We start from the raw sequence: 26829 nt of genomic DNA, 5'->3' as shown, positions 1-26829 counted from the left end.
AAGGAAAAAAATAAATATTTACACTTAACCCCAAAACAAATACTATATATTGTTTCCATGTCCCACTAGATTGACACTTAAGGCCTTAATTACCTCCCGTGTTGTTAACTTCCTTGACATTTCCTCTCCTGTCCCCATCCCCCACTAGATTGATATTTAATAGTAATTTTAATCCAAATTTTATGCATAAAAATTCAACTAAAAACATGTAAAAAAGGATTTTAAAAAATAAAAATAAAAATAAAAACAAACCTACTTATGATTTAAAATTAGACACTGTTATTGACTAACTCTGGATTACATTTAATTAGTGTTTTAAAATAAAAAAACAAATATAAAAATAATATACTGTATTTTCAAATAAAAAAATACATCTCATATTTTCTTACATTAGGACTATCCAAATTATTTTTTATTAGTAAATAATTATTATATTGATAAAATCCAATTTATTAATTAAGACTTTAAAATTTAATTCCTACAAAATCAAATAATTCCTTTATCACAAACAACTTTACACCACAATAGTCAAATTTTATTTTTTTTCTAACTTGTTTAAAGGATGTTTAAAAATGTGATATTAATTATTTTTTAAAATAATTTTACTTGAAAATATATTAAAATATTTTTTTATTTTTTATAAATTATTTTTAATATCAGCCTATTATAATAATTTAAAATATTAAAAAAATATTAATTTAAAATAACAAATAAAAAAACCTTAATTTTTTTTAAATATTTTTAAAATATAAAAACAAATTACAGGACGAGTGATACAAAGCTCGATGATGCTGCCACAGGAACCATCCTTATCTTTAAAAGTCAAAGGTCAAAAACAAACACCTGGAAACTCCGTGTTTACAACCCATTACCGGATAATAACCGGCTATTTTAAAACAATGCTGTCCAGTTAAAACCCAATCAAATCAAAATAATAAAAAAACAACAGGCTGTTTCGGTAATTCCGCACCTAAGGCTCGTAAGACCCGCACCAATCAGGTTCGGTCTAACCCGCCCTATAAATACCAACTCATTTGGCGTTTTCATCCTAACACACCCGTATCATTCGCTGTTTGGTCCTTAAGAGAAACATATATTTTCTTCTTCGTCCTCGCTTAAGGTAAGAAAAAAAAAAAAAACAATCAGGCTTTTAATTGCCCGGATCTGTTTTGATTCGCTTCTTTTTTTGCTTTCTATAGTGATTTTTTGTTTGTTTGCTGAGAAAACTGAAGGAAAATGAAGGATAAAGTAAAACAGAAGGAAATGAGAGGCTAATCGGTTTTCGAAATTTAAGATTTTGAATTTCCGTAGAGGAAAAACAGTTTTTATTTTCCTCGGTAATCAAATAGAGCTTTGCCTGGTTCATCTGTAAGATCTTGTGGTTGATTGATGTGATGTGATTATAAAGTTTGAATTTTTTTCTTGTTAGTTAGTGTTTTATTGCGTGATTAACATTTCTAATTTTGAAAAATCTTGATTGAGCTGGGTGTTAATTAGTCAATTTAACGTTGGCTTGACTTGAATTACTAGAACAGATTAATAATGGTTTTTGTTTATTCTGAGCGGACTGTAAAGGTTTTTAACTCGTTTATTGCTGCTGGATAACCTTTTTTTTTCTTTTGCTGGGTTATCATTGATTATGACAATTTTCTGTATAAATGTTGAATCTTGGCTTGGATTTTGAATGATTTGAAATTATCAATAAGTAAACAATTTTGAATGATTCTCAAATAGAAAAAGAAGTTGGTTAATGAGTTGATTAGTGTTAATAACAAGTTAGAACTTGCTTACAATAGGATAATTTGAGAGGTTGCATTGAATTGAATCTCATTTTTTTATCTTAATTTGGAGTAGAGAGCTGCAGATTTTGGATGGGAGGATTTGATTGTGGTTTGAAAAGGATGGCACTAGTTTCAGGAGGAAGATCAACACTGAACCCAGATGCACCTCTTTTTGTTCCTGCTGCTTACAGACAAGTGGAGGATTTCTCTCCTGAATGGTGGCAATTGGTTACAACGACAACCTGGTTCAGGGATTACTGGCTAAGTCAGCATCAAGATGAGAATGGATTTTATGACAATGCTGAAAATGATTTCGGATTTGATGGGAACGATGTAGCTGATTTGTTACCGGATACATTTGATCTTGATGCTGGTGATTATTTTACTAGTTTGGAAGCTCAATTTGCAGATTTCATCGAAGAAAGCTTTTCTCCTTTACCTTCCGATGGGATACTTGAAAATGGTATGTCTTGAGAATGTTGTGAAATGGAATAGGGTTAAATTTAGCATGATTACTTTGTAGAAAATTGAGAAGTTGGGATGCTGGGGCTGATAGTTTGTTTTTGCTCTATTTTTACAGGTTTTATGTTGGAAGTGGAGGCACCAAAGAAGGACACAGGTCTGAAACCCAGCGCTTGATTCATCAATCCAGATAGGCCATGACTTCGAGTTGGAGTTATCCCCAATCAGAATAGATTAATGTAGCTACTACCTTTTTTAATTCTGTATAGAGCAAGGTTGGAGCTCTTGTATTACTCCTTGTTCATTCTCGTTGTCTTTCTCTTAGTTTAATCCAAGAAACTGCTCAGAAATGTAAAAAAAGAAAATGTAAAATTTAGTCAGAAATGCAAAAAAGAAAAGGTGTTTCTTTTTGCTTCATATTTTGCTCCCAATATGTTTTACACTAGTGGTTTTGATGCTCAAGCAATTTGCGAGAACCTAATTTCAAGATGGCAATTTGGTGGACCTTGTGCTCATCAATGCTTCACAGGGGACACATGGTTAGTTCGCTGTACCAATGGCACTACTGGTTAACACGGGTGGGAAAGCAACTTGCAATAATCTTGCCAAGCACTACTTGCCTCCTGTCTCTTTCTCGGATGTATGGCCTGTGGGTAAGCAGTCAGGAACGCGGTGCCTCTTGACTGACCTAACACTTCTAATCGCGCATCACAGGGAGGGATAACTAGATAAGACAATCACTGAAATTCTAAGCATAGCAAACATTATTAAACTTACAATCTTGCAATGACGTAAAATAAGATTCGTGAGAATTTCCCCTGAAACTTGCAAATGAGATAACCTAAACCTTCAAGATGAAGGGCTTGCTTCATTGCCTGTCTAGTTCATTCATTGAACCTGACCGCAATTCTAGGGATTACACTGGCAAAAAAGGAGAGAGTGCAATATCATTACATTTGCTTGATAATCAGGAGGCGGCAAATATGGAAACTACAATTCGCTGACAAACGAGATCCACGAGTGTCGAACAAGCAAAATGTAAACTAACTTGCATTCACTGACAAGATCAAGGAGTGTGGAGTGAACAATGAGCTACAATGCCCTTTACGGACTGTAAATTGTAATTATTCAATTGACTCTAAATATGTCTCTATTTTATAAACAAAAATGTATTAATATTGTATATGCAAACGCTACCATTTTGTTTGTAAGTTACACATTTGATCCAAATGACACATTTTCACACTTCGTTCCCCTGGCTCTTCACCCATCAAGTCAAGAAAGAAACTGTCATCTAAAGCAATCTTTGCTGTACTAATCCCGGCTGCCAAAATCATGATTTGCCCAGATGGGAAGTTAACCTTACTATCAACCCATTTTCCTTCAAATACACGTCTCCCATTCCAAAAGTTGCTTTGGGAAGAGAAACAAACTGATCTTCTTTCCTACTTGAGCAGGCAACTTTGAAAGGGACATTGATCATCTCCTTCCCGTTTAAGCAGAAACCTCGGATAGAAAATCCAGACTCGATTCTTGAAGCTTTTTCCTAATTTTGGCTTCTAGTTTGGTTTGGTTGCCAATAGCATCGGATATTGCCTTAGGCAACAAAAATCCAGGTCTCTCAAGGAATGGTGCTCGGTCAAGGACCAAAGGTTCTCTCAAAGTGATCTCAATGCCATTATATGTCCACAAAGTCAGGGTTGCTTCCCCTTTGAGGCCAACAGAAAACCAGCCTAAACCAGCTATAGAAATATCAATGCTATTGGCATCCCAGCTTGTTCCACTTACTTTGATTTCCCTCTCTTCCCATTTTCCTAACTCAGAAGCTCGATCTTCGCCAGTTGGTGGCTGCAAGAGAAAGCCAGATACAGTTAGGCAGGCTGCAAAATTTATATGAGATGCAAGCCATCTTAATTTGTTAAAAACTAACAAGAAAAATAAGAAAATAAAACCCCGGCGAGTGAAATGAAATGTGCTAGTTTGAGAGTGCTTCGATAGACTGGCAGCCTGTTAATGCACTAAACTTTAAAGGGGATCAAGGCACAATTTCCCCTACAGAGAAGGAATTGCATGGTGAACTGACATCCTTTCTTTTTCTTTCCTCCAGAATCTGACCATTTGAATTTTCTACTACAAATGAAAAAACAAGCACTCTTCCATAGGAGAGTAGCAATTCTCTGCTCATAAAGAAACTGTGCAAACAATATTCTATGTGCATGAAAGCCACATGACATCCACCACCCATTGCTACATATAACCAAATTAGCAAAGTTCTATATTTGTATAATTATTGAAGAATACATAAATTTACCTGCAAACGAACACCAAAATGGTTCTTCCAAAACTCATCAGCATTTTCCATCTTCCCCATGTGCAGAGAAACATTTGGTGACGCCCAAACTGTGACATAGATTGTTTGCACAGATGCTTGATTGAGATCCAGTCGCAACAAGCCACCAACATGTATTGTCTGTCCTGCCTGCAAAAGGTCCATTGCTCTTAAGAACTCAAAGAAAAAGTATATCTGCACCCTAGGAACTATAACAGGAGCCTCAACATAGAATGCATCGAAGCCTCAGAACAGTGAGCAAATGACAAATTGAGAACGTTCAACAATATAAAGATAAGCCATTTCACCTTACAAAAAGGAACTTTAGAGCAAAAAAAATTTAAAGCTGTTCAATTTAGGAGACGAAATCCTGTAAATAAAAGTTTTGGTACTTGAATCATTACATATCAGAGTAAAAATACACACTCGTGTACCAAAACATTATTTCAGTTCATTTCCTAGGTTCACACAAACAGGCACACAGATATTGACCAGAGCAACATGATCGAATTGGTCTTAGTATGCAGAGTGCCAAGTCACACCATGATATTGAACCAAAGAGATTACAAGAAATGAGAGGAAAGCTTACCTTCACTCTATATGTTCGAGGTTGTAGCTCCTTTCGTATTTCAACCATTTTCTGCTCATCCCTATTCAATCTCATGGACATTAGATATGGATGTAGAAGACCTGGAGTGTCATACATCTTTGCCTTAGCTGATAGAATCCCTCCAATTCTCAAAATTCCAACTGTCGTCCCAGGAACTGGAGCTTCTGTAAGCTTTGTGACTTTAGCACCTCCTTTCTTGGCTAATGCATTGATTAGAGTAGACTTGCCTGCATTCTGAGCCCCAATAACCCACACATTCCCTCGAGGACCAGCCAATTCCTTAATGAATGATAACAAGTTTCTCACACCCACATCCTTACAAGAACTAACTAAGTAAACCCCACTAAGCTTAGGTGCCCCTCCAGCCCTCGCACGTTGCCTAACCCATCTATCTAATCTGGTAGGTGAAATTTGAGAAGGGAGGAGATCAACCTTTGTACCCACGAGAACAAGCTTAGGCAACTTTTTACTAGCTCTAGGGTCATCCTTGACTCCTTCCAATGCCTTGAACAAGGACTGTGCTGCCCGCTTAGGAAATGAGCCATCAAAGTCAACACAATCAACAACCATAACAACAACAGTAACATTACCACTGCCACTAGGTTTCATCAACCTAGTTGTGATCAACCTATCGAAATCGAAATCAGGTATCAAATTTTCAGCTGTTTGGTTCTTGACCTGCCCATAATTCCTCAAAGAATGACATCGAGCACACACTGTAACCTCGTCCTTTTCCTTCTTAGACTCCCTAGCCAACCTCTTCCTCTCTGCTTTGGACACCTTTTTCTGCTCCTTTTTCCTCCTTTGTTTCTCTATTATCTCCTCTGTAATGTTACCATATCCAACCCCAGCTGGACTAAAACCATCCATGTCAGAATCATCACCCTCTTCATCTTCTAAAAAGGGTTCAAATTCGTCAGAATCCAAATCAAAACCGGCCCATGTTTCCAAATTACCTTCCTTTCCATCACTTTTCTCAAGTTTACCCTCAACGGCATCCTCTAACTTCTCTTCATCACCTTCAAAACCATCTTCAAATTCATCTACAACATACTCCTCCTCACCCCCCTCTTCCACTACTTCATCTCTTTCAACAATAACTTCTCTTTTCTTATAATATCCAGGAAGGTTTGGGTCTTTATCTTGCATGAAGACCCCACAACCAGGACAAATAGGTCCGTAATTCTCATCTTCTTCTCTTCCTTCACTCAAAACTAAGTCTTTACCTCCTCTTCTAGGTCCTATTTTAGCATGACCTCTTTGTTTTGTTTCAATGCTTGTTTGATTCTTAGCAACAAAATTTACAAAACATAATCTCTTCTTGTGTTTCTTGTTCTCTAAACTCAATCCTAAACAAAAAAAAAGGGTGCCTTAAAAACATGCTTTACCGGTTAAACATTGCAAGGAAAGGAATTAAAAAGCTGCAGAAAAAGTAAAAGAAGGACTTACCAGTGAAAATATTAATTGGGATTGAAGATATTTCTTGTGTAATGCCATTGTTATTAAAAAGCTTCAATCTTGGCTTGGTCACTGCTACTGTTGACAACAAAACTGCCATTTCCTTCGAGCAAAGCTCTAAAGCAGCCAAGTTGCTCGCAGGAAAGAGTGAGCACGAGCAATGAAAGATCATGTTCTAAAGGCATCGTTTCTTGTTTCTAGAATAACTATCTTTGGGCCTCTAATTGGGCCTTCTGTTATTAACCCATCTTAAACAGTTGTATTTGTACCATTGAAGTGGGCCACTATGAAAACTATGAGCTCAGTCAATTTGTTAGAAAATGATTTATTAGATTTAGATTTCGTTTGGATCGCTCTCCTTAATTGTAAATTCAATTCAAGATTTTTTTAAAAGTTGTTTTAAAAGTTAAAATAGGATTGTTTTGATTTTTTTTTTAAATCAAATTAAATTTCATCTGATTTTTAACTTAGTTTCACTTAGGTTTTATATTAATTTATCTAATTAACCCGGTTAATTTTCAATTTAATTTAATATAAAACTTGATTCATTCTAAATTTTATAATTATGATTTTAATATGATATAAATTTATAATCTATTTATTTATAAATTTTTTCAACCACCTGAAACATGGTATTTTACTTAGGTGTATTGTTTGTTTTGTATTTAGATTGAAAAAATTATTAAATTAATATTTTTTAAGTAATTTTTGATTTTTTTATGTGTTAATATTAAAAATAAAAATATATATATAAAAAATTTCAACATATTTGTAAGTGAAGAATATTTTTTAAAAGCACTCTGTATTACAATAGCAAACACACATTTAGGGAGGTGTTTGCGAATATAGTAATGATTACCTTTTAAAATACTTTTCACTTGTAAATACATCAAAATAAAATTTTTTTAAAATTATTTTTGACTTCAGCATATTGAAATTATAAAAAAATATAAAAAAATTAATTTTAAATAAAAAGATTTAATTTTAATAAAAAACATGTTGAATCATCCAACCAAACACACCCTTGTAAGCATATTCAAGTATATTGCCTTCATTCCCTGTACTAAAAATAAATGATTACGTGATATATATAAATAATATAGAAATTTAACCATAGACAGACTTTGCCCCATCATTTTTTCGAATAAACTAAGAAATTAATTTTTCTATTAAAAAAAGCTAAATTCGATCCCAACATTCCAACATCTATTTTTTTTCTATAAATTTGTAATTTGTATTTCCTTAAAATTATTATTAATTAATTTATTTTCCAAAGAGATTAATTTATAATTAAAAAAAACTTGACAGTAAAAAATATTATCAAATCAGTTTATATATCAATTAACTCTTCCGAGGTTAGATTAATTTATACTTCTAAAATTAAATGGTGTGGTTTGTTGATTTCTTAAGAATATATGAACTCATTTATAAAAAAAGTAAATAATACAGGGGCAATTATAATTTGCTTATCTTAAAAAAAAAAAGCACCGGATTTGCCACGTAATACGTGCAACCGTATAACCTCTAGTACTCAGCGTGTGTGCAAGCTATCACGCACGTGTTAACCACAGAGGTGACGCACCCATGTAAACGTGTCCAATAAGATCCATGCGAAAAACAACCTTAAAACACGTGTTTCATTGTCTTAACCACAACGTGATTAAAACACCTCCAAATTTAACGCATGCCAGATATTGATGCAAACAATATAATATTAGGGAATCAGAAACTACGAAAACTTAGTTTGAAAATGCAACGCCAAAAGAGATTACAAGTCCAAGCTATGTCAATTAGATCTCCCAAATCTTCATCGCCGCCACCGTGGGGGGTTCTTGTTCTTCTTGCTCACCATCTTGACCCTAAATCTTTAGGGGTGGCTTCATGTGTGTCCAAGTCATGGTACTTGTCCATGGCGTCTGACCATATTTGGCAACCTTTGTGTTCGAGTCATTACCCTTCTCTTTCTAACCTTAAGATGACACATCCTTCTGTTTCTTACCACCGTTTGTATGCCATTGCATACGTTGCTGCCAAACGCAGGGTGAGAGGTCCCTCCATGCCTCAATTTTCCATGGACAGTCTCATCTTTGATATCCATATTCTGGGCACCAAGGACAATCATCCTATCGTCAAAATAGCAAAGCTTGGTAATGAATTTTGTTTTGATCATAATGGGGTGTTTAGATTTGATTTTGGAGTGAATAATTATGAGTGCTTGACGTCGTCAATGAATGAGATGCCAGAGGATGTAAAAATCACATGGAATGTGGTGTTGAAAGATTGGAGTGCGGTTTTTACCATGATGGATTATGAAGGGAAAGTGAGATATTCTCCTGGGTCCGAAGGTTGGTTTTCGCAGGAGTTACCACCACCACGGTGTTGCTCTAGTGATTCCACAAGTGGGATCGTGGCAGATTTGAAGTTGGTGTTCTATCGTAGGAAAGATGGTGGTGACAAAGTTAGGGTTGACAAGGTAAGTGTGGGAATATTGAATGTTGTTAATTGGAGATACGTGATTGTTGAGGATGGTATCAGGTACTTGCAACATTTCCTATTTCCATGTTGATTTGTATATTTTATAGCCCTTGTATGCTGGAGACTTTATTTTTTATTTCTAAGCTCATTTTATGTTCTTCAACAAGTCCACGGGTAGCTTGGTTGAAGTTCTTAATCTGCACGTCACACCTGCTGTCGCCAAGCTCTGCATTATGTATACGTTTTCGAGTACCATGTATATTTTTTTAACTGAGAAACAAAGAGATATTACATGTGTGTGTTACAATTTAGATTGCGCCTCTTCATCTGGGAAGAAATCCAGGTCTGATTATATATATTCTTTAAATTTAGATAACTTGAAAGAATAAAAAGAATTAATAGTTGAGAAACCATCTATCTGTGTCTCTATTGGTATAATTTTTGAAAGAATGAATGAGAGAATCTACTGACTGATTAGAATTCGAAGTCTATAATTGTATTTAAGGAATATTAATGTAATAAATTATGTTTATGCAGAGATTATGATATAAGAGAGCACTGATGCTTTCGATACTGTTGTTATACATCTAAGGTGGGTTCTGAGTATCTGTTGGGACTTCCCTTTTTAATTAGAAATCTCTAGCTTAAGTACAGAACATGAAAATACAGACAGCTCCAAAAGCCCAAAGTGTTTGGTAAAGTGCCATGGTCGGGCCTTTACCAGTTTTTATTCAAAAGCAAGGGTTGACATGCTTTTGCATCAAAACAAGAATACCATTGCTTTCGGCAAAACAAGGGAAAAAACCCGGACCCATTAGGCTGTTGACTTGTCTAAAATTAGGGGTAGACATGGGTGGATCTTCTCTGCCTGTAATTTTAGCCTTACCAGAGCCTTTACATCGTTTATGCGTGGGTTAATCTAGGTTTAATTAAAAAAAGATCTCTTGATTTTTTGAATTTGATCAGTTTAAAAAAAACTAGAACTTGAATTTGATCATATCAAACTTTGCTCCAGTCAAGTTTCAAGCTTCGTAATATGAAGGTAAGAAACCAGGGCAAATCGGGGACGAGAAGAGAGTAGAAAGAAGAAGAGAATTAATTTAAGAACGAAAAAAACACTTTGATTATTATCTTTTGCCTGTAGCCATACTAAAAGAAATCTAATCTGCTAATATACGCAGCTGCAAGGCATGATCCATGAAATATATGCGACCGATCGAGTATACATATAATTAGCGCACAGCCTAGTCTCGCCACATTAACGACATCATGAAGATTAATGATTACAAGCAATAAACCTCCAAACTCCTGATAACAAATTCCCCAAACGAGACTTGTCTTCAGCACTGGGCCTTTTCAACAAAAGCTGAGATTTGAGGACTTTTTCTTGGAGTGAAATACCCTCTTGGACTCTTTAAGATATTCGATGAAATCCTTAACATTCTTGAGCAGCTTCAATCTCTTGAGGTCGGGCTTGAATTCCTTATGCGCCATTCTGTACTCAGCTTCCAAGCATCCCATATCGTTTTCGAATGCATAAATCCGCTCCATGAGATTTTCCATACCATCAAGGTTTTTGCTTTTGTATTCGTTAGAGAGCAAGGTTTCAAGGTATGTGATTTGAGATTGAACGTAGACCCTATCGTTTTCGATCTTTTCGGTTACGATTTTGTAAAGGTCAGAATCGGTGTATTTGCTGTCGGCGAGGTCATGATGGGGTGGTTGAAGCTGAGATTTGAAGACTTTTTTCTTGGAGTGAAATACCATCTTGGAATCTGTAAGATATTCGATGAAATCCTTAACATTCTTGAACAGCTTCAATCTCTTGAGGTCAGGCTTGAATTCCTTATGCGCCATTCTGTACTCAGCTTCCAAGTATCCCATATCGTTTTCGACTGCATCAATCCGCTCCATGAGAATTTCCATACCATCAAGGTTTTTGCTTTTGTTTTCGTTAGAGAGCAAGGTTTCAAGGTATGTGATTTGAGATTGAACGTAGACCCTATCGTTTTCGATCTTTTCGGTTACGAGTTTGTAAAGGTCAGAATCGGTGTATTTGCTTCCGGCGAGGTCACGATGGGGTGATTGAAGCTGAGATTTGAGGACTTTTTTCTTGGAGTGAAATACCATCTTGGACTCTTTAAGATATTCGATGAAATCCTTAACATTCTTGAGCAGCTTCAATCTCTTGAGGTCGGGCTTGAATTCCTTATGCGCCATTCTGTACTCAGCTTCCAAGCATCCCATATCGTTTTCGACTGCATCAATCCGCTCCATGAGAATTTCCATACCATCAAGGTTTTTGCTTTTGTTTTCGTTAGAGAGCAAGGTTTCAAGGTATGTGATTTGAGATTGAACGTAGACCCTATCGTTTTCGATCTTTTCGGTTACGAGTTTGTAAAGGTCAGAATCGGTGTATTTGCTGCCGGCGAGGTCATGATGGGGTGATTGATCAGAAAGATAATTAGAGGATAACTTTCTGTGATAATTTGGAAGGTAAGAAACGCAGACCGAGTTAGGATTGCAAAGATTACTGCTGCTATTAGGCATCGAGCAGCGTAACTCTTGAGTCTTGCCTTCTTGCATGGAAGTATTTCTGGGGTCCGCCATTGATAGTGGTCGGGATATGCTGGTTAATTTTCTCTAAGTTTCGTTCAATCAGCCATGTATATATATATATAGGGAAAGCTTGCAGCAAATCCGTTTGCAAATAAAATTCTAATTTCACTACGAAGAGGATATTAGCTAGGTATTTTAGTTCCCTTAGAAAACGATCAAATCCCAAACTAGAAGTATTTTTGAGGTTATATATATAAAATTAGTCCAACTCACAAAAGGATTTATATTCTTACATAATATTTTAAATTTATTGACATAATTTAGTTTGATAAACTTAAATAATTTAATTTCTTTTTCCTTGTAACTAATTAATGATACATTAACTTTTAAATAACTTGAATAATATGCATGCGCCGAAATGACATGTTAGCATAGCAGGCACCACGTTATCTTAATGTATGCTTGTTCTACGTGTTGTTCTTGTATGGGCTTTTTACAATTTTCTTCTCTACGATATTAAGTTGTTTCTGTCTGCATATACTGGCTGTTAATTGTAACCCTTTTTTTTTTTCCTTCTGAGGGTGGTGGGTTCATATTTGCCTTGGGTTCCTGAGCTGTTTATCTCCCTCAGATCTTAACCAATGAAAATTCAATCGACTTTGGCACGACACAGTTGAGTGGAGATTAAGCTCGGTATGTTAACTGACATGTTTTAGTGAAGTAAATGAAATTCAAAGTTACAGAGTTGAAATTTTTACTTTGATTAAATGCTTTTTTTCAGATTCTGTCAAATTTCTTATTGGGGCTGAAAATGCTACTGATTTTATTCATAAGCATCGGATGCATGGCTATTCAAAGTTAGTATGTATCTGCACATTTGCATGAATGGAATATTTATCCTGTGTTCGGGTAAGATTTGAGCAAACTTGTTCGATTTCACCAGCAATGTCCTCATGTTTCGTTATTTGCAATATTCTTATTATCTTCCTCAGGAAAAAGAATTAATTTATATGCAATTTAACTCTGGGATTTTCATTTGAACTGTTTAATGAATTGGATCATGAAGCTGTAAGCAACGTGGTAAAGAAGATGTAAGTACAGCAAACAATGTTTTCTTTTACATCACCTATGAAGGGGCGGTTTATATTGGCAAATCCAGCATGGGAGCTCTATTTTTATTATTTTTCTATAATAATCGAGTGTATTAATTAAAAAGTAATTATTTAGAAGATGATTTTTAAAAGTTGGATGGTTATTTATAGAAAAATAAAATGGCTGTGTTATAAATAAGATAAAAAAAATATAATAGAAAAAAACAACCAAATTACTATTAGTAATGTGTATTTGTCCATATATAAATACTCAAATGCACTACAAAGGAGGAGCTCTACTATCCTCTGTTGTTTGTTAAATCATGGTTTTGTTTCTTATTTCTTGTTGTTATACTTTGGACAGACAACTTCTGACTGTTCCTCGCTTGAAGAGGATGCCCTTAGCTGATGTTCTTCATTTGCAGCAGGCGTGAATTCGCGCAGCTGTTTAAGTCTGATACAGTTGTGGAAGCCTGTAATTCTCTTATGAGCATGTATAAGTTCAAGTTCTTGTTTCAGTTCATTTTCTACTTAAACCTGTTTTAGAAACAGGAACTAGCTAGTATCTTCTAAACTCTAATAACATCAAATACAGACAACACTTGAATATGTGATGGGTCCTCTAAACTAGTATCTTCAGAACATTCTGACATTGACATCTTCATCTTCTTCATAAACTTAAATCACGTACAGTGCATCCATTGAAGGGTCCTCTAAACAAAAAAGGAAAATTGTTTTGTAGGTGTTTATCCTTCTTCTTTAACCACAGCACTGCTCATTTATCTATCATTAAAAATCCCAATCGAATAAGGTTTGCTTCAAGCTTTGTCAACTTGGATGTAGGAAATTAACCTAGGCAAATTAGAGACGAGAAGAGAGAAGAAGAAATAGAGTAGAAAGAAAAGGAGAAATAATTTAAGAATGAAAAAAATTACTATCTTCTACCTTTTTCAAAACTAATCTACTACTGCAGGACATGATCATTAATACATGCGATCAAGTTTGCATATAATTAGCGCACACAGTCTTTCCACAATAACGATATCATTAGGGTTAATGATTACAAGCAATGAACCTCCAAACTCCTGATAACGAATTCCCCACACGAGACTTTTCTTCAGCACTGGGCCTTTTCAATCCCAAAAGCTGAGATTTGAGGACTTTTTTCTTGGAGTGAAATACCCTCTTGGACTCTTTAAGATATTCGATGAAATCCTTAACATTCTTGAGCAGCTTCAATCTCTTGAGGTCGGGCTTGAATTCCTTATGCGCACTTCTGTACTCAGCTTCCAAGTATCCCATATCGTTTTCAACGACATCAGTCCGCTCCATGAGAGTTTCCGTACCATCAGGGTTTTTGCTTTTGTTTTCGTTAGAGAGCAAGGTTTCAAGGTATGTGATTTGAGATTGAACGTAGAGCCTATCGTTTTCGATCTTTTCGGTTATGAGTTTGTAAAGGTCAGAATCGGTGTATTTGCTGGGGAGGTCATGGGGTGATTGATCAGAGAGACAATTAGACGAGAACTTTCTGTGATAATTTGGAAGGTAAGAAAAGTAGACCGAGTTAGGGCTACAGGGATTACTGCTGCCATTAGGCATCGAACGACATAACTCTGGAGTCTTGCCATCTTCTTGCATGAAAGTATTTCTTGGGTCAGCCATTGATAGGGGTCCAGATATGCTGGTTAATTTTCTTTAAGTTTTGTTCAATTAGCCATGTATATATACAGGGAAAGCTTGCAGCAAATCCGTTTACAAGTAGAATTCTAGTTCCAGTACGAAAAGGAATCGCTGGGTATTTTAGTTCCAAACTACAAGTATTGGTGAGGTTATATATATATATATATATATATATATATATATATATATATAACTCCAAAATATTTGGGTATTTTAAACTCTTATAGTACTCTTCAATCGCAGATCGACAAAAAACCTCAATAATTTGTATATAAGTGCCTTTATATCTCTAATATATAATTATTTCATTCACTGAAAACAAATGCAACACTATCGATTTATATGAAAAATAAAAAAAAAACAATAAAAAAAAAAATTCACATAATCAACTATTAACAAAATGACAGGTTATTTAATTGAGATTGCAATAACTCAATGAAAAACCATAAAAAATTATGAAAATCAATAAAAAATAAATTAGATTTTAAAAGATAAAATTAAAAAAAAAACCACAAAAAAAAAACATAAGCAAACGGACCAGTGTTGCCTAGCATGCCTGTTCTTTAATAAAAAAAATAAAGGTCAATGGATCTGTTAGCGTAGGTCCATGCACCCATGCTTTCATTAAATTTTTTTATATATTTTAAGGGGTGTCACCCTAACCTTTCTTGAATGAAAAAAAATAATAGGCGATGCACCATTTACTGAGACGGATGGCATGTTGTATATTATGTCCAGGTTCTACTGATAAAAGGTCATTGGAAAGTCAAAGCAAAAGTATTTTACATCTAAAAATATATATTTTTAATTATTTTGGTTCTTTAAATATCTAAAAAAACACTTTAAATTTTTTTAAAAAATTCGCTTATACCTTTAAATAATCCAAAAAAGATTCAAAAAAAAAAAATCATTTAAAAGAGAAAATATTCAATGATGAAAAAACATTATGGATTCTTATTCTTTTAGTTTTTTTTTTTTGCAATTGTAAAGTAACAATAGGGGTAAAAATCTTCAATGATGATTGATAATAGTAGCTTGGGTAAAAATAAAGTCTAAGACACTATGTATTTTTGTATTTGAATTTGTTTTTAAGTATGTTTTAAAAATGTATTTTATTTGAAAAAATATCAAATTAATTTTTTAATACTTTTTAATGATTTTAATATATTATGTTAAAAATAAAACAAAAATATAAAAATCATTTTTAAGCCAGAGACATTTCTAAAAAGCATATGCAATGTAATGTCAAACTAAATTAACCAAGAAAATAAAACACACCAAAAGAACAAAAAAGGCCATTCGCTTTTAAACAAAATTACGAAAGCACCCTCTTCCCGCCTCTTTAAATACCCTCCCTTCCCTCTTTTCACTTCCAAAATAAATCATGGCGCCAAAAAGATCTTCTACAATCCAAATCGGTAAAAGATGAAACAATTCACAAAACCTTAATTTTCCATCAATCAAATCTTCAAATTAACGATTTCTAGCCTTGATTTTTCCAACATTCTTTTGTTTTTGTGTTTTACAGGTAATTGTGAAGTTGCTGTGGAAGCAAACAAATTTGTTATTAACGATTCAGAACCAAACAGTCTGCACATCTCAATCAATCGAAATGCAAACGTTAAAATTTCAGGTATTTTTTTATTTGAATTTCTTAGTCTAATTATTATAAGGTTTATTATTATGTGTTTAAATTGAGTCAATAATAACTTTGAAACAGTGAAGGATGAGCTTAATAATGATTTTTTGCTATCAAATATCGAAAAAAGAGGTAAATCTTTTGTTCAATTTAGATGAGAGATTAATTAGGACTAAAAATTTTGTGGCTTTCTTTGGGTTGTTGATGAATTTTTTTTTGTGCATTAGTGAAATTCGAGGATGATTATGCTTTTTTCGTCGTGAATTCAAAGGATAAAGATAGTAATAGCAAATGTTATCTTGAGGTATGTTATTGCATACTGGGTATGATTTATTTTTGATGCATTCGTGTGTTTGTGTTTGGCTGTTTGGTGAATATATTTATATGATGGGTTCTTGTTTATTAATTGATTTTTTTAGGAAGTTTTAAAGATTTATACAAGAGAACTACCTGCAATGAATTATGCTGCTAATACTGGAAAACAATCAATGTTTCTTGAAAAATGTATCTCCAAGGGGTATTGATTGCTTTTTCTCTTGTCTATTTTAGTTGTACGCCCTTCGTTGTTCTGAAATGCTTTATGTACTAACACTAATCTTGCAGGAAATACTGTACACTGCTTTTGAAATCCAAGTCAACAGAAGGTCCTGGTGAGGTAATCCTGCTTTGTCCCTCTAAGCAAAGAATCAAAAAAACAGCATACCCTGAAATCTTCTCATGCATTGCAAATGGTTTCCATGTTGAGGTGTTGCATCTTATACACGTGCTTTAGGTGGTAAACTCTAATCTACATGTTAGCTTAAAAAAACAATTTGTTATCTTGACTAGTGATGAAGTATAAACATCAGATATATTTATGGAACAAGGTTTTTTCGTGGTTGGAATATGGATTGGTTAAGTATCTCTTTAAGTAGCTCTCTCCTCTAATGTCAAGGAAAACTTTCTTGATGAATGTTTTTGAGTGCCCGCAAAAAATCCTCTTTTAGGGTGTTTGAGGACTCTCTGATGGTAAAGCCAGTAAAATTATAGAGAAAAAGGGTGATAAATGTGCTTAAAGAGCTTCAAAATTATGAAATTTAGGTTGTTTTTGTGTTGAAATTATATGCTTTTATTGTAGAAAAACTTGAATCTCTTATCTGGTAGTTCAAGGGGTATTTATAGCCATTGATCCTTGTCTTTTTCTTCGGTGGAGGGACTGAAGAGTGATTTCACCATAATAACATTTATAAGGGATAAATATCCCTTACACAAGCATTAATGAGCTTCAATGATGGATAATTATTCCTTACATAAGTATTAATGAGCATTAATGGAAATGAATATCTCTTATACAAGCGTTAATAAGGGATAGATGTTCCTTACATAAACATGAAAGAGGAAAGAAGAAAAAAGGACCGAGGTCATGTCTTTGGGCTTAAAAGGAGGTCAATATCTACCTTTTAGGGCTGGGCTCGGGTGGTGCGCTTGAGTTCACAAGGAGGGGGTTGGGCGGATGCCCAACACCTGGGCTCATGCATGCCTATCCCACTATCTGGGCTCGGGTACTCTACCCGAGCCCAGTACCCGAGCCCCTCAAAGGTGTCTTGGAAATGGATTGAAAAAAAATAGTCCCATGATTTTTATGGGTTTTGTGTAAAGAAAAAAGGGATAAAATCTTGATCCATCAACTAGGGTGCATTGTTATTAGAGAATATAGGTGGTCCTAACTTAGTTTTCCTGCTTTCCTGCCTATTTTGACTTTTGTCTCAATTGTGTGATTTCTTTAACATCCAAGCACTTCATGAAAGTGCAAGAATTTGCATTTGCATACTGTGAACAATGAATTGCATCAACGAAGAAATTTAGCTAGCATTTTTTTACAATGGCCTTGTAACTCAACTTTTTTATGTTACTAATGCAGGTCATAGCTGCAATTACGTATCAGATTATCCCTGCTGACATGCAGTATGCTGAGGTTCCTCTTGCTGCTGTTAGTGCAGTCTATCAACACAAGGTTTATTGTCTGCTTATTTACTGCTGAAACACATTGCTACTCTTCTGAACCAATGATTGATGATATGAGTCTGTTCAGGAAATTTTGCTCTGAACTTTACTGCTACTTCAATTACTCAGGGTTTTGGTCACTTCTTGTACATGGAATTGAGGAAGAGACTTCAGAATGTTGGTGTTCATACAATATACTGCTGGGGTGATAAGGGATCTGAAGGTTTCTGGGTTAAACAGGTAATGCTCAATTGAGAATGTCTTCGGATTGGAGCATGATATGTTCTTATTGATTTGAGTTACTATTCCAGATGTCTTTCCGCAATGTATAAAATTTATATAGTGAGAACAGGCCTTCTGTTTTTCCTCAACAGTAGGATTATGCAAGATGGAGTTTTCCAATAGCTAGTTAATCCAAAACAACAGTGTTTTTGTCCATGTCTTGCAGAAGTCACAATGTGATTTAAGTTTGAACTTTTGTAATATAATGAAAACGAATGCAGGGTTTTGCATCAATAGCAGAAGTGGATAAAAAAGGCAGACCTCGCAGGCTGCCTATTAAGCCCACCATCCGTAGAGCATTATGCTTTCCTGGCAGTTCGACTCTTATGGTTTCTCATCTAAACGAGGGGAATTCAGCTACCCCTGAGGCCTCTCTGCAGTTTTGTTTTCCACTAAAGCCTTGTAATAATTCCTCATCAGCTGTTTATAGATCTGCCGAGTCTGGCTTTATTGCAGAGGATTACACTACTTTGAAGTCACAAAACCAAATAACTTCCAGGATAGAAAATTCTCAACATGAAAGATTTGCAAAGGATGAATTTTCTGGAGCAGATGCCAATCCAAGTGGTAAGACGAATTCTATTTATTTATTTTTCAAACATGTGCTGCTTTTAATGCATAGTGATGTTTTTCATATTTCATTATTCTGCTTAAGCCCTGCATAAATGCTTTAGAAATATTTGAAGTGAAACATCTCTTCTATTTCTGCATCTTCAGATCCCAACTTTCCACTCCTACCCTTTCTAGCAAATTTCCATAGGTTACTAGGATAGGCTTCTACCTTCTTTTTAAATTTTTTTTCAACAGGCCTTCCTCAGAGTCCGGATTGTGGTGACTTAGCTCCTTCTGAGAGAGGGGAATGCAGCAAGATGACAACTGCTGCAGAATTAGCCAAGACTAGAGCTGATGCTGATGTCAAATGCAATTATAGCTATATACAAGGTACTAAGAGGAGGGCTTGGGAAGCTTCATTGTCATCATTGAAGACTAAAAAGGTGAAGGGAAGCCATCAAACTGACTATGAATCACATTCTGGCTGCGGTTCAGATTCAGAAAGATTCACAACTGATCCATGTTTTAGGGGGTGCTCCTTGGGAATTTCAAAAAATAACTCTTTTGGAAAAGCTACTTCTATGGATCCTTTGACTCGTAACTGCATGGAAAATAATGTGAAAGAGGACAAATCAAGTAATAGAACATCAGAGGTTCTTGTCAGCAAAGAATTTCAGTCTAAAGGAGAATGCTTTAGAATCATGTTGATGAATATTGCTGATGATGATAAGAAGACGCATCTAACGAAGGTATATCCAATGTCTGATTCCTGTTCCACATATCATATATAAACATCACCATGAATTTCTTTGTTTGGCACTTTTAGTGCTGTGATTGAAAATTGAGATATTCTGGGGTTCAGGTTATGAATCCATGTGAATGCTTTGACATCTTACTAAATCAGGACATTTTCATCCTTTCCCATTTACTTTATGATTTTACAGCGAAATGCTTTCCATGTTTTATTCCTCCCAGAAATTGTGTACAGGTGCCATGCATGTAGCTATCTTGATTAATAGCTACATAATGAGTTGTTGCTGAATATGGAATTTGAAGTGCTTCTGTGGTGCACTCAGTTAACTCCTATACAAATCATTTGTATTGGCGCTTTGCCAAATGACTTCTAAAGGATTTTGTCCCTCTTTTGTTATGAAAAGCAGATAAGGTTGAGCATGCACAAATCAATTGTGTTGGTCACTGATTTTTCTCCCAGACATAACTAGTTATTTATTTAGAATCATACGTCACTGAGTCTGAAGATAAGGTTTTGAGCCACAAGAATTATTCTTTCTAGCTTGAATACTTGATTTGATTGTTCATTCCCCTGCTAAAATGCCCATTCCTCGTGAGTTAATTGTATTGTATGGAATGTGGTTATATTTATGTGTCTTTGTTGAGAATTAGTACCTTTTGTATAGGTAATTGAAAGTCTTGGTGGTGCCGTTACTCCTGATGGAAGTGTAAGCACTCATGTTGTCACAGGGAAAGTGAGAACAACTTTGAATTTCTGCACTGCTTTGTCTTCAGGGTTAGTCTTTTCTTGATCTACCATTTTTTTTTAAAAAATTTGGATATTCTGCAATCTGTATATGCAATTGCGATGTCAAAATAGCTCAACGCTCTAGTTTAAAAACTCTCCCCATTGTTGACATACATACATTTTTGAACACGCATACATTATTATTGCTTAAATTATTTTATGCTGACCTGGACGTATCGCCCCTTAAGCAGAGCTTGGATAGTCTCATCAAAATGGTTAAAGGAAAGCTTTCGCAAAGGCAGATTTGTGGGTGAGTTGAAAACAGATTAAAGCTTGAGTGTTTTAACACACGTCTAGACAATTCTCGTTTCTCCTTTTAACCAGTCTGATGTACAGACGAATTGCCTTATATACTGTACGATGAAGATTATGTGCTGAAGCACAAAGCTGAGTTAAAAGATGCTGTTCTCAGAGCGAGAGCAAGACCCCAAGCTCTTCTCAAAGGGTATAACGTATGCATAGCAAAGCATGTCCAGCCTCCTTTTCAAACTCTATCTGCCATTGTTGAGTCTGCTGGTGGAAATGTAAGTTTAGAATCTCATCTAGTTTGACTATATGTGGTGCACATTTGTGAATGATAATTTTGTTTTTCATGGCCAATTTTTATCATCTATATCAATGTACAGGTGAGATGGGTTACAATGTGAAAACTGAAACACAGAGAATCACCATTTGTTGTAGTGGATTTTGTATAATGCGGATATAGGGACCGGTTCTGCTTCTTGATGAGAACCCTTTAATATCTGCTAACCATGGTGAAACAAATACAGGTAATTTCTGGACTAGATAAAGAAAATGAAGCATCAAAAACAATCTTTGTTGCCTGTGAAGAAGACATTGAAGAAGCATTATCAGCTGCAAAGAAAGGAATGCGGACTTTCAGCAGTGACTGGCTGATGAGCTGCATCACGAGGCAAGAACTGGACCTGGAGGCACAACAATTTGCAGAGTCCTTGTGAGGAGACTAATTTATACTCACGTATTAAGTTTGGACGCCCCTTTTTAGTTCTTGCATTTGTAAGTAGGAGGAAATTACGGTCTCAGAAAAGCAAGTGCAAGTATTTATCCACGGAGTTCTTTTTGAATCTTTCAGGTGATTACTTGAATCCTGTATATTGAACTGTTGTTATGAAACTTTACCTAGCAGGGGAGGTCAACTGCTGACCTGCAAACCTTAGTACCTGAACTATTGTTCTTTGAGTTTTGACAGTTAAAATTAGGAACCTGCCAGAGAAAATAATTCTTGTCTTTGGGTTTTTAGCCCTTCAATTTTTGAAAACCTACAACTTAATCCCTCAACTCTTGCTGACTGTTATTTTATTAGAACATCTACTGGTTTTTTCTTAGTTGCAAACCTAACATTTGACAATTCTTAGAGACAAACCAACATGGTAAAAGCTCAGAGAATAATGTTTTCAAAAGACAATGGCCAGCAATGGTCAGGAGATTGATTCAATGGTTTTCAAACACAAAGAATTAAGTCATAGACGGATTTAAATCTAGGGTTTACTCTAATTTACTCCATCTAACAATTTAAACGTCACTCGTGCACAAAAACGACATTCTTTGTCTTTGTTGTGAACAAATCCAAGTATCTGAAATTATAAATTTCATTTCGCACCCTCACTAATCCATCAACCATCAATTTTCCATTTTTATACTTAAAGCTATATTTCTCTTGATCTTACCACTATAGTCCCTGAAAAGTTTCAATAACACCGCTCACCCATAAAACTAACAAGAAATTCTATTTTTCATTTTCTTTTATCTTTCTACTCAAATCTCATAAATAAAAATCTAAAAGAAACTCAAAAATGGGAAAAAAATTCATAGGTGGGTTACTGTTAAACTTTATTAGCTGAACCATGGGGATGAGGTTGAAATATTTTAAGCTATAATGGGCTAAATGAAAGATTAATGAATATTTGGAGGCAAATATTTAATTTTTAAAACAACAAAACACAAACTCAAAGGATAAGAAAAGAGTATTTGGAGATAAGGCAGTGGACAGTGAATCCCGGAGAGAGGAGACACACATATAATAGTCCCACAGACAGAATCTCATCTCCCTTCCCAATTGACTATAGATACATACCTGGGCACTTCATTCCAGTTTCTCGAGCCAAGAAAATGGCAGCAGAACCTGTATTTGTAAGTGGAGCTACTGCTATTCCCTCAAAGTTTCAGTCTTTTACAAGAAACATCAATGACAAGTCACAAGCCAAGCTTCTTTTATACTCGAGAGTCAGAGCTTCACAAAAACATTCTATGGATGACAAAAACAATGTCTACAAACAACTGGGTTAGTTTGTTTCTCTCTGTTCTTTAGTTCTCTCTCTCTGTTTATATATATACATCTCTTGGTGTTCGTAGTTGTTAGAGGGTCTTAACCCATTAATGAAAATGAATTGGTTAGAGCTTAAATTTGGAATTTTCTGTGGTCAAATGTAGGAGAAATCGAAAGGGTTTATGTTAAAATGTCTAATTTAACTGTTTGGGATTGATTTTTCAGTTTATTTTATGTATTTTGTGGTTGGTTTTCCAAAAAAGCTCAGTTTTTTTCAGCTTTTGTAATGAAATTTTGAAAACAAGGCCATGAAGGTAAGTGCTTTTAGCATTCTGGAACTGCTTTGTTTTAGTTTTCCTGGATAAAGTTGATTTCTTTACTTGTTGTTATCTCTTGGCAAGAAAAGTAGTTTGAAAATGCTAATAAATAGCTCATTGGAAATTCAAAAACTCAACTTCAAGCATCACAATATTTGTTAAAATCTCAGGTTAGCGAGCTGATTATCCAGTAATTTTGACGACCATGTTCTTGTATTTATCCTTTTTGTTTGTGTTTAACATAATTCATCAGGTGTCAAGCTGAATCTTAGTTTCATCTCTGTTCACAAGTTTCGTTGTTGTTCACATTACCATGTGTTGAGGTTTTTTATTCTGTCATGATCGATCTTCATAGTAAAAATGTGGTGCTCGTGACGCTTGTTGAGGCTGTCTAATGACTTTAATTATTTGTTTTTCTTGACAATCTGAAGAATGGTCTAAATGAATTTTAGGAGAATAATGCAGTAGGCTAAAGCTGTAATATATTCAAGGATGAAGATTTTAAGACATGGAATTGAAATTCAGGTTAATTTGTTCTGTCATATTATATATTACTGGAGCACAGCTCATTGATGTCATGGTGTATTTTCACGTCTTGGAATGTTTGTGCCTGCTTTCAGTTGTACTAATTACCAGAGGATAGAGTTATATAAATGTAGAAGCAATTGAAATATGATCTTGAATCAGCCTTATCAGATGGTGATTGCTATTTTCCAAATGCATGTATGTCTTGGTGTATGCTGTTTCATCTGGTGCTTTCTCATAGCTGTAGTTTTCACTTCTAAGTGGTAAGTTTTTTTAGGTTTGTTTTCTTTGAAAAAGAATATTGAAGATACGGTTCTCCGTGCTGAGATGTTAGCACCAACAGCACTGGAACATGAGGAAGCAAGACGAATCAAGCAGGAAGAAATGATACATGAGTGCAACTTATGGGAAGACCCTGCTAAATCCAATGAAATCCTCATCAAATTGGGTGGTAGTGCCAAAGCGATTGATGCTCTCAAAGACTTGAAATACAAGGTGATACACGTGGAGATCATTTTCTATGAGTTTTATCTATAGAATTGACATTTATGTTTACAGGAAGCATACAACAAGACTAGGTTTTGGCTAGCCATGGGACTAAAAGCTTAGTGTAAAGCCTGCATAGGGCCATCATGAAGCATTATATTTTTCTCTGTACTAAATACTCAGACTTTTTACAGCCAAGATATTTGTAATTGTATATATTTCTTAGGCTGAAGAGGCAAAGCTGATCTCGCAGTTGGTGGAGATGGAAGCTATCAATTACCGGCTTTTTAAGCAGGCTTATACTGCATCTTTAGACGTGAGGAAGCTCTTAGATCAGTATGAGATGTCACGGCTCCTCAAGGGACCATATGACAAGCAGGGAGCTTGTGTAGTTATTAGAGCTGGATCTAAAGGACTTAACCATGAGGTTTGGTTGTGTTATTACTGTTCTGTCTGTGGTTTGAACATCGTAGCGCTCTCTGTCTAACAAAAGTATTACAAATTTCCTCACTCAGATATGGAGAGAAGAACTTCTGAATATGTATGTCAAATGGGCTGAAAAGCTAGGTTATAAAGGCAGGCTGGTTGAGAAGCATACTTCCATGCATGGAGGTATCGAGTCAGCGACTATTGAATTCGAATTTGAGTGTGCTTATGGTTATCTTTCCGGGGAGAGAGGCATTCACCATAAGATAAATTCTCAAAATGGATCTGTTCACCATGAAGTAAGCCATCCAAACTGCTCTCATCTGCCTAAATTTAAGAAAAGGACCACTTGTATTTCCTTGAAAATAATTCTTCTGATTTTTCAATTCCTGATAAGAATTAACCATTTTTTCTGACACCTGAAAATGTTGTTTTTTGTAAAATTTATACTCTCTGTTTTAAGCCCATGGCCTGAAAACTCTATTTAGTTTCTTTGATTGTTGGATTGTTTCAGCTGTGCATGTCTACTAGTATATTTGCTTGTTAGTTTGTGCAAGGTTACAAATACAATTCTGCTTCTTCTGGTTTTCCTTTTGGACATGGCCATATTATAACGTACCATGTTATACTGCTATTTCCACTAAACATATTAATCACCACCATGTTTTACAAATTGTTGTTTCTCTGGTATGCTGTAACTATTTGTTTGAAAATTGGAAACTATGCAGGTTACCACAGCATGTGTAGACGTTGTTCCTCTATTTCTTGGAACAAGTTTTGACTTTCAAATAGATGATGAGGAATTGATTGTCTCGTGTTCTCCCTCATTGCTAAGAGATGGGAAGAGCCGAACTGAACTGACAGTTTGCCTGCAGCACATTCCTACTGGCATAAGTGTTCAGTCTTCAGGTACTCAATTTTGTACCAGAATCTTGTGCATTTTATTCTAGGGCTTGAAATTACTCTGTTTGATATGGAAAACTTTCAAAGTGGAAACTTTTAGCAGCTTTGCAGTTGAAGTTTTTTTTTAGTGAAACAGGCACCGCCTGTGTTAGGGTAAAAGCTGAGATGAAAAATTCAAATGTTGAAAGGAATGCATTCTAGTTATTTTAATTTCCCTCGCTTTAAATTTTCATGGAAAAAAATGAAAAGAAAGGTTTTAAAATCCGTTGTCCAGTTAATGTGATTTTTCAGATCTTGGTCCTTATTCCTAGTTACCTGTGTGCAAACGAATAACATACAAGTGGTAACAATAATGTTTACCAGACCTCAAGATATGATTTTAATTACCAGGTTGTAGGCACAGGAAATTATGATATTCTGCTCATTTGCACTTGACATGCTAATTAATGATATAAAAAAAGAGAGAGGCGTGTGTATTGGAGGCACATATAAAACTAGTTCAAGCTTTGTCTTGAGCTCACTTTTGAAAGTGTAAGAGCTCATGATTGAAGAATTAATCACTTCTAAACCGCCTTAACCTCTGTCTTCTCTTCCAGACTTTCTCTGATGGGCACGGTTCAATTCGTGAAGTGATATTGTCGTGTTCATTTTCACATGCAAATGCCAACCAGCCAGTTCAACCTTTCTCAATGCAATACTATATATTTTGTAATTGTCTTTATTTGTTTCAGTGTGCTCTATAATTATTTAAATTAGCTTATAAGAAGGGATTAAAAATGGTTATTTTTATCTGCAGGTGAGAGGAGCCATTTTGCAAATAAGGTGAAGGCTCACAACAGATTGAAAGCCAAGCTTCTTGTGATTGCAGAGGAGCAAAAGGTCTGCGATGTGAGTAGCATCAGGAGAGCTGACATTGTGGATGAGTGGCAAAAAGAGACCAGGAGGTATGTGTCTCAACCGTACAAGCTAGTACAAGATGTAAGAACGGGCATTGAACTGCCTGACCTAAACTCTATTTTGGATGGAAATATTAATACTCTTATCGGAGCCCATATTAATATTAGACATACAGAATAATTTTGCATTGCTGTCATAGCTTTGTACTTCAATGAGACCATTTTTGTTACCTATCATGTGATTTTGATTCTTTCAAACTCTAAAATTGAGCAATATCCCCTGCCCATTTTAGGCATTGAAACAAAAAAATGGCAATCAAATATCACTGAGGATCTTTTAAGCCCGTAATTGTAAACTGCAAATTAAGGGAGAAGGGGCTTTAGTTTACAAATATTACATTGCATATCCAACAATAAAATGATCCATATGATTTGCCAACTTCATCAGATAGAAAATACTGTATTTCAAGTTTTAGCAGGATGCCTGTTAATCAACAATGAACAGCATCATGCAGTTGTTTCATAGTATATGCTTACAAGAGGAGGCA

At 35.1% G+C, this 26829-nt stretch overlaps 5 protein-coding genes across 8 annotated transcripts; 4 read left to right on the top strand and 1 right to left on the bottom strand.

Annotated features, from left to right (window-relative positions):
- The first annotated feature begins 960 nt into the window (after positions 1-960).
- Positions 961-2660, top strand: LOC133689377 (protein EARLY RESPONSIVE TO DEHYDRATION 15-like). Of its 2 annotated transcripts, none has more exons than XM_062109218.1 (3): positions 961-1120; positions 1855-2244; positions 2362-2660. In XM_062109218.1, the coding sequence occupies exons 2-3, from the start codon at positions 1872-1874 to the stop codon at positions 2418-2420; spliced, it is 432 nt and encodes a 143-aa protein (XP_061965202.1). In that variant the 5' UTR covers positions 961-1120; positions 1855-1871; the 3' UTR covers positions 2421-2660. The 2 variants fall into 2 exon arrangements, with proteins under 2 accessions (XP_061965202.1, XP_061965203.1); XM_062109219.1 differs by lacking the exon at positions 961-1120 and adding an exon at positions 1136-1337.
- Positions 2661-3264: 604 nt separating this feature from the next.
- On the bottom strand, positions 3265-6813 carry LOC133689376 (GTP-binding protein BRASSINAZOLE INSENSITIVE PALE GREEN 2, chloroplastic). The gene is made up of 4 exons (XM_062109217.1): positions 6632-6813; positions 5162-6531; positions 4555-4722; positions 3265-4091 (listed from the first exon to the last, which is right to left on the bottom strand). Exons 1-4 carry the CDS (start codon positions 6810-6812, stop codon positions 3738-3740), a joined length of 2073 nt encoding a protein of 690 aa, XP_061965201.1. The 5' UTR covers position 6813; the 3' UTR covers positions 3265-3737.
- Positions 6814-8324: 1511 nt separating this feature from the next.
- LOC133689471 (probable F-box protein At5g04010) lies at positions 8325-9206 on the top strand. Its single transcript, XM_062109329.1, has one exon. It carries the CDS (start codon positions 8325-8327, stop codon positions 9204-9206), a length of 882 nt encoding a protein of 293 aa, XP_061965313.1.
- Positions 9207-15829: 6623 nt separating this feature from the next.
- LOC133689470 (uncharacterized) lies at positions 15830-21710 on the top strand. Its single transcript, XM_062109328.1, has 14 exons — positions 15830-15863; positions 15974-16078; positions 16166-16216; positions 16312-16388; positions 16504-16601; positions 16688-16739; positions 17985-18077; positions 18197-18307; positions 18571-18916; positions 19157-19650; positions 20320-20429; positions 20633-20691; positions 20778-20965; positions 21212-21710. The coding sequence occupies exons 1-14, from the start codon at positions 15830-15832 to the stop codon at positions 21398-21400; spliced, it is 2007 nt and encodes a 668-aa protein (XP_061965312.1). The 3' UTR covers positions 21401-21710.
- A 718-nt stretch (positions 21711-22428) lies between these two features.
- On the top strand, positions 22429-26478 carry LOC133690300 (peptide chain release factor PrfB3, chloroplastic). 3 transcript variants are annotated; one of them, XM_062110540.1, is made up of 6 exons: positions 22429-22743; positions 23848-24065; positions 24310-24483; positions 24572-24781; positions 25211-25391; positions 26182-26478. In XM_062110540.1, the coding sequence occupies exons 1-6, from the start codon at positions 22572-22574 to the stop codon at positions 26460-26462; spliced, it is 1236 nt and encodes a 411-aa protein (XP_061966524.1). In that variant the 5' UTR covers positions 22429-22571; the 3' UTR covers positions 26463-26478. The 3 variants fall into 3 exon arrangements, with proteins under 3 accessions (XP_061966524.1, XP_061966523.1, XP_061966526.1); XM_062110539.1 differs by having other exon boundaries at positions 24283-24483; XM_062110542.1 differs by having other exon boundaries at positions 22610-22743; positions 23868-24065; positions 24283-24483.
- The last annotated feature ends 351 nt before the right edge of the window (positions 26479-26829 follow it).

This window comes from Populus nigra, chromosome 3 (genome assembly GCF_951802175.1).
Source record: "Populus nigra chromosome 3, ddPopNigr1.1, whole genome shotgun sequence".
NCBI lineage: Eukaryota > Viridiplantae > Streptophyta > Magnoliopsida > Malpighiales > Salicaceae > Populus > Populus nigra.
Note: the sequence above shows the minus strand (reverse complement) of the source record. Positions and strands in the feature narration are given on the sequence as shown.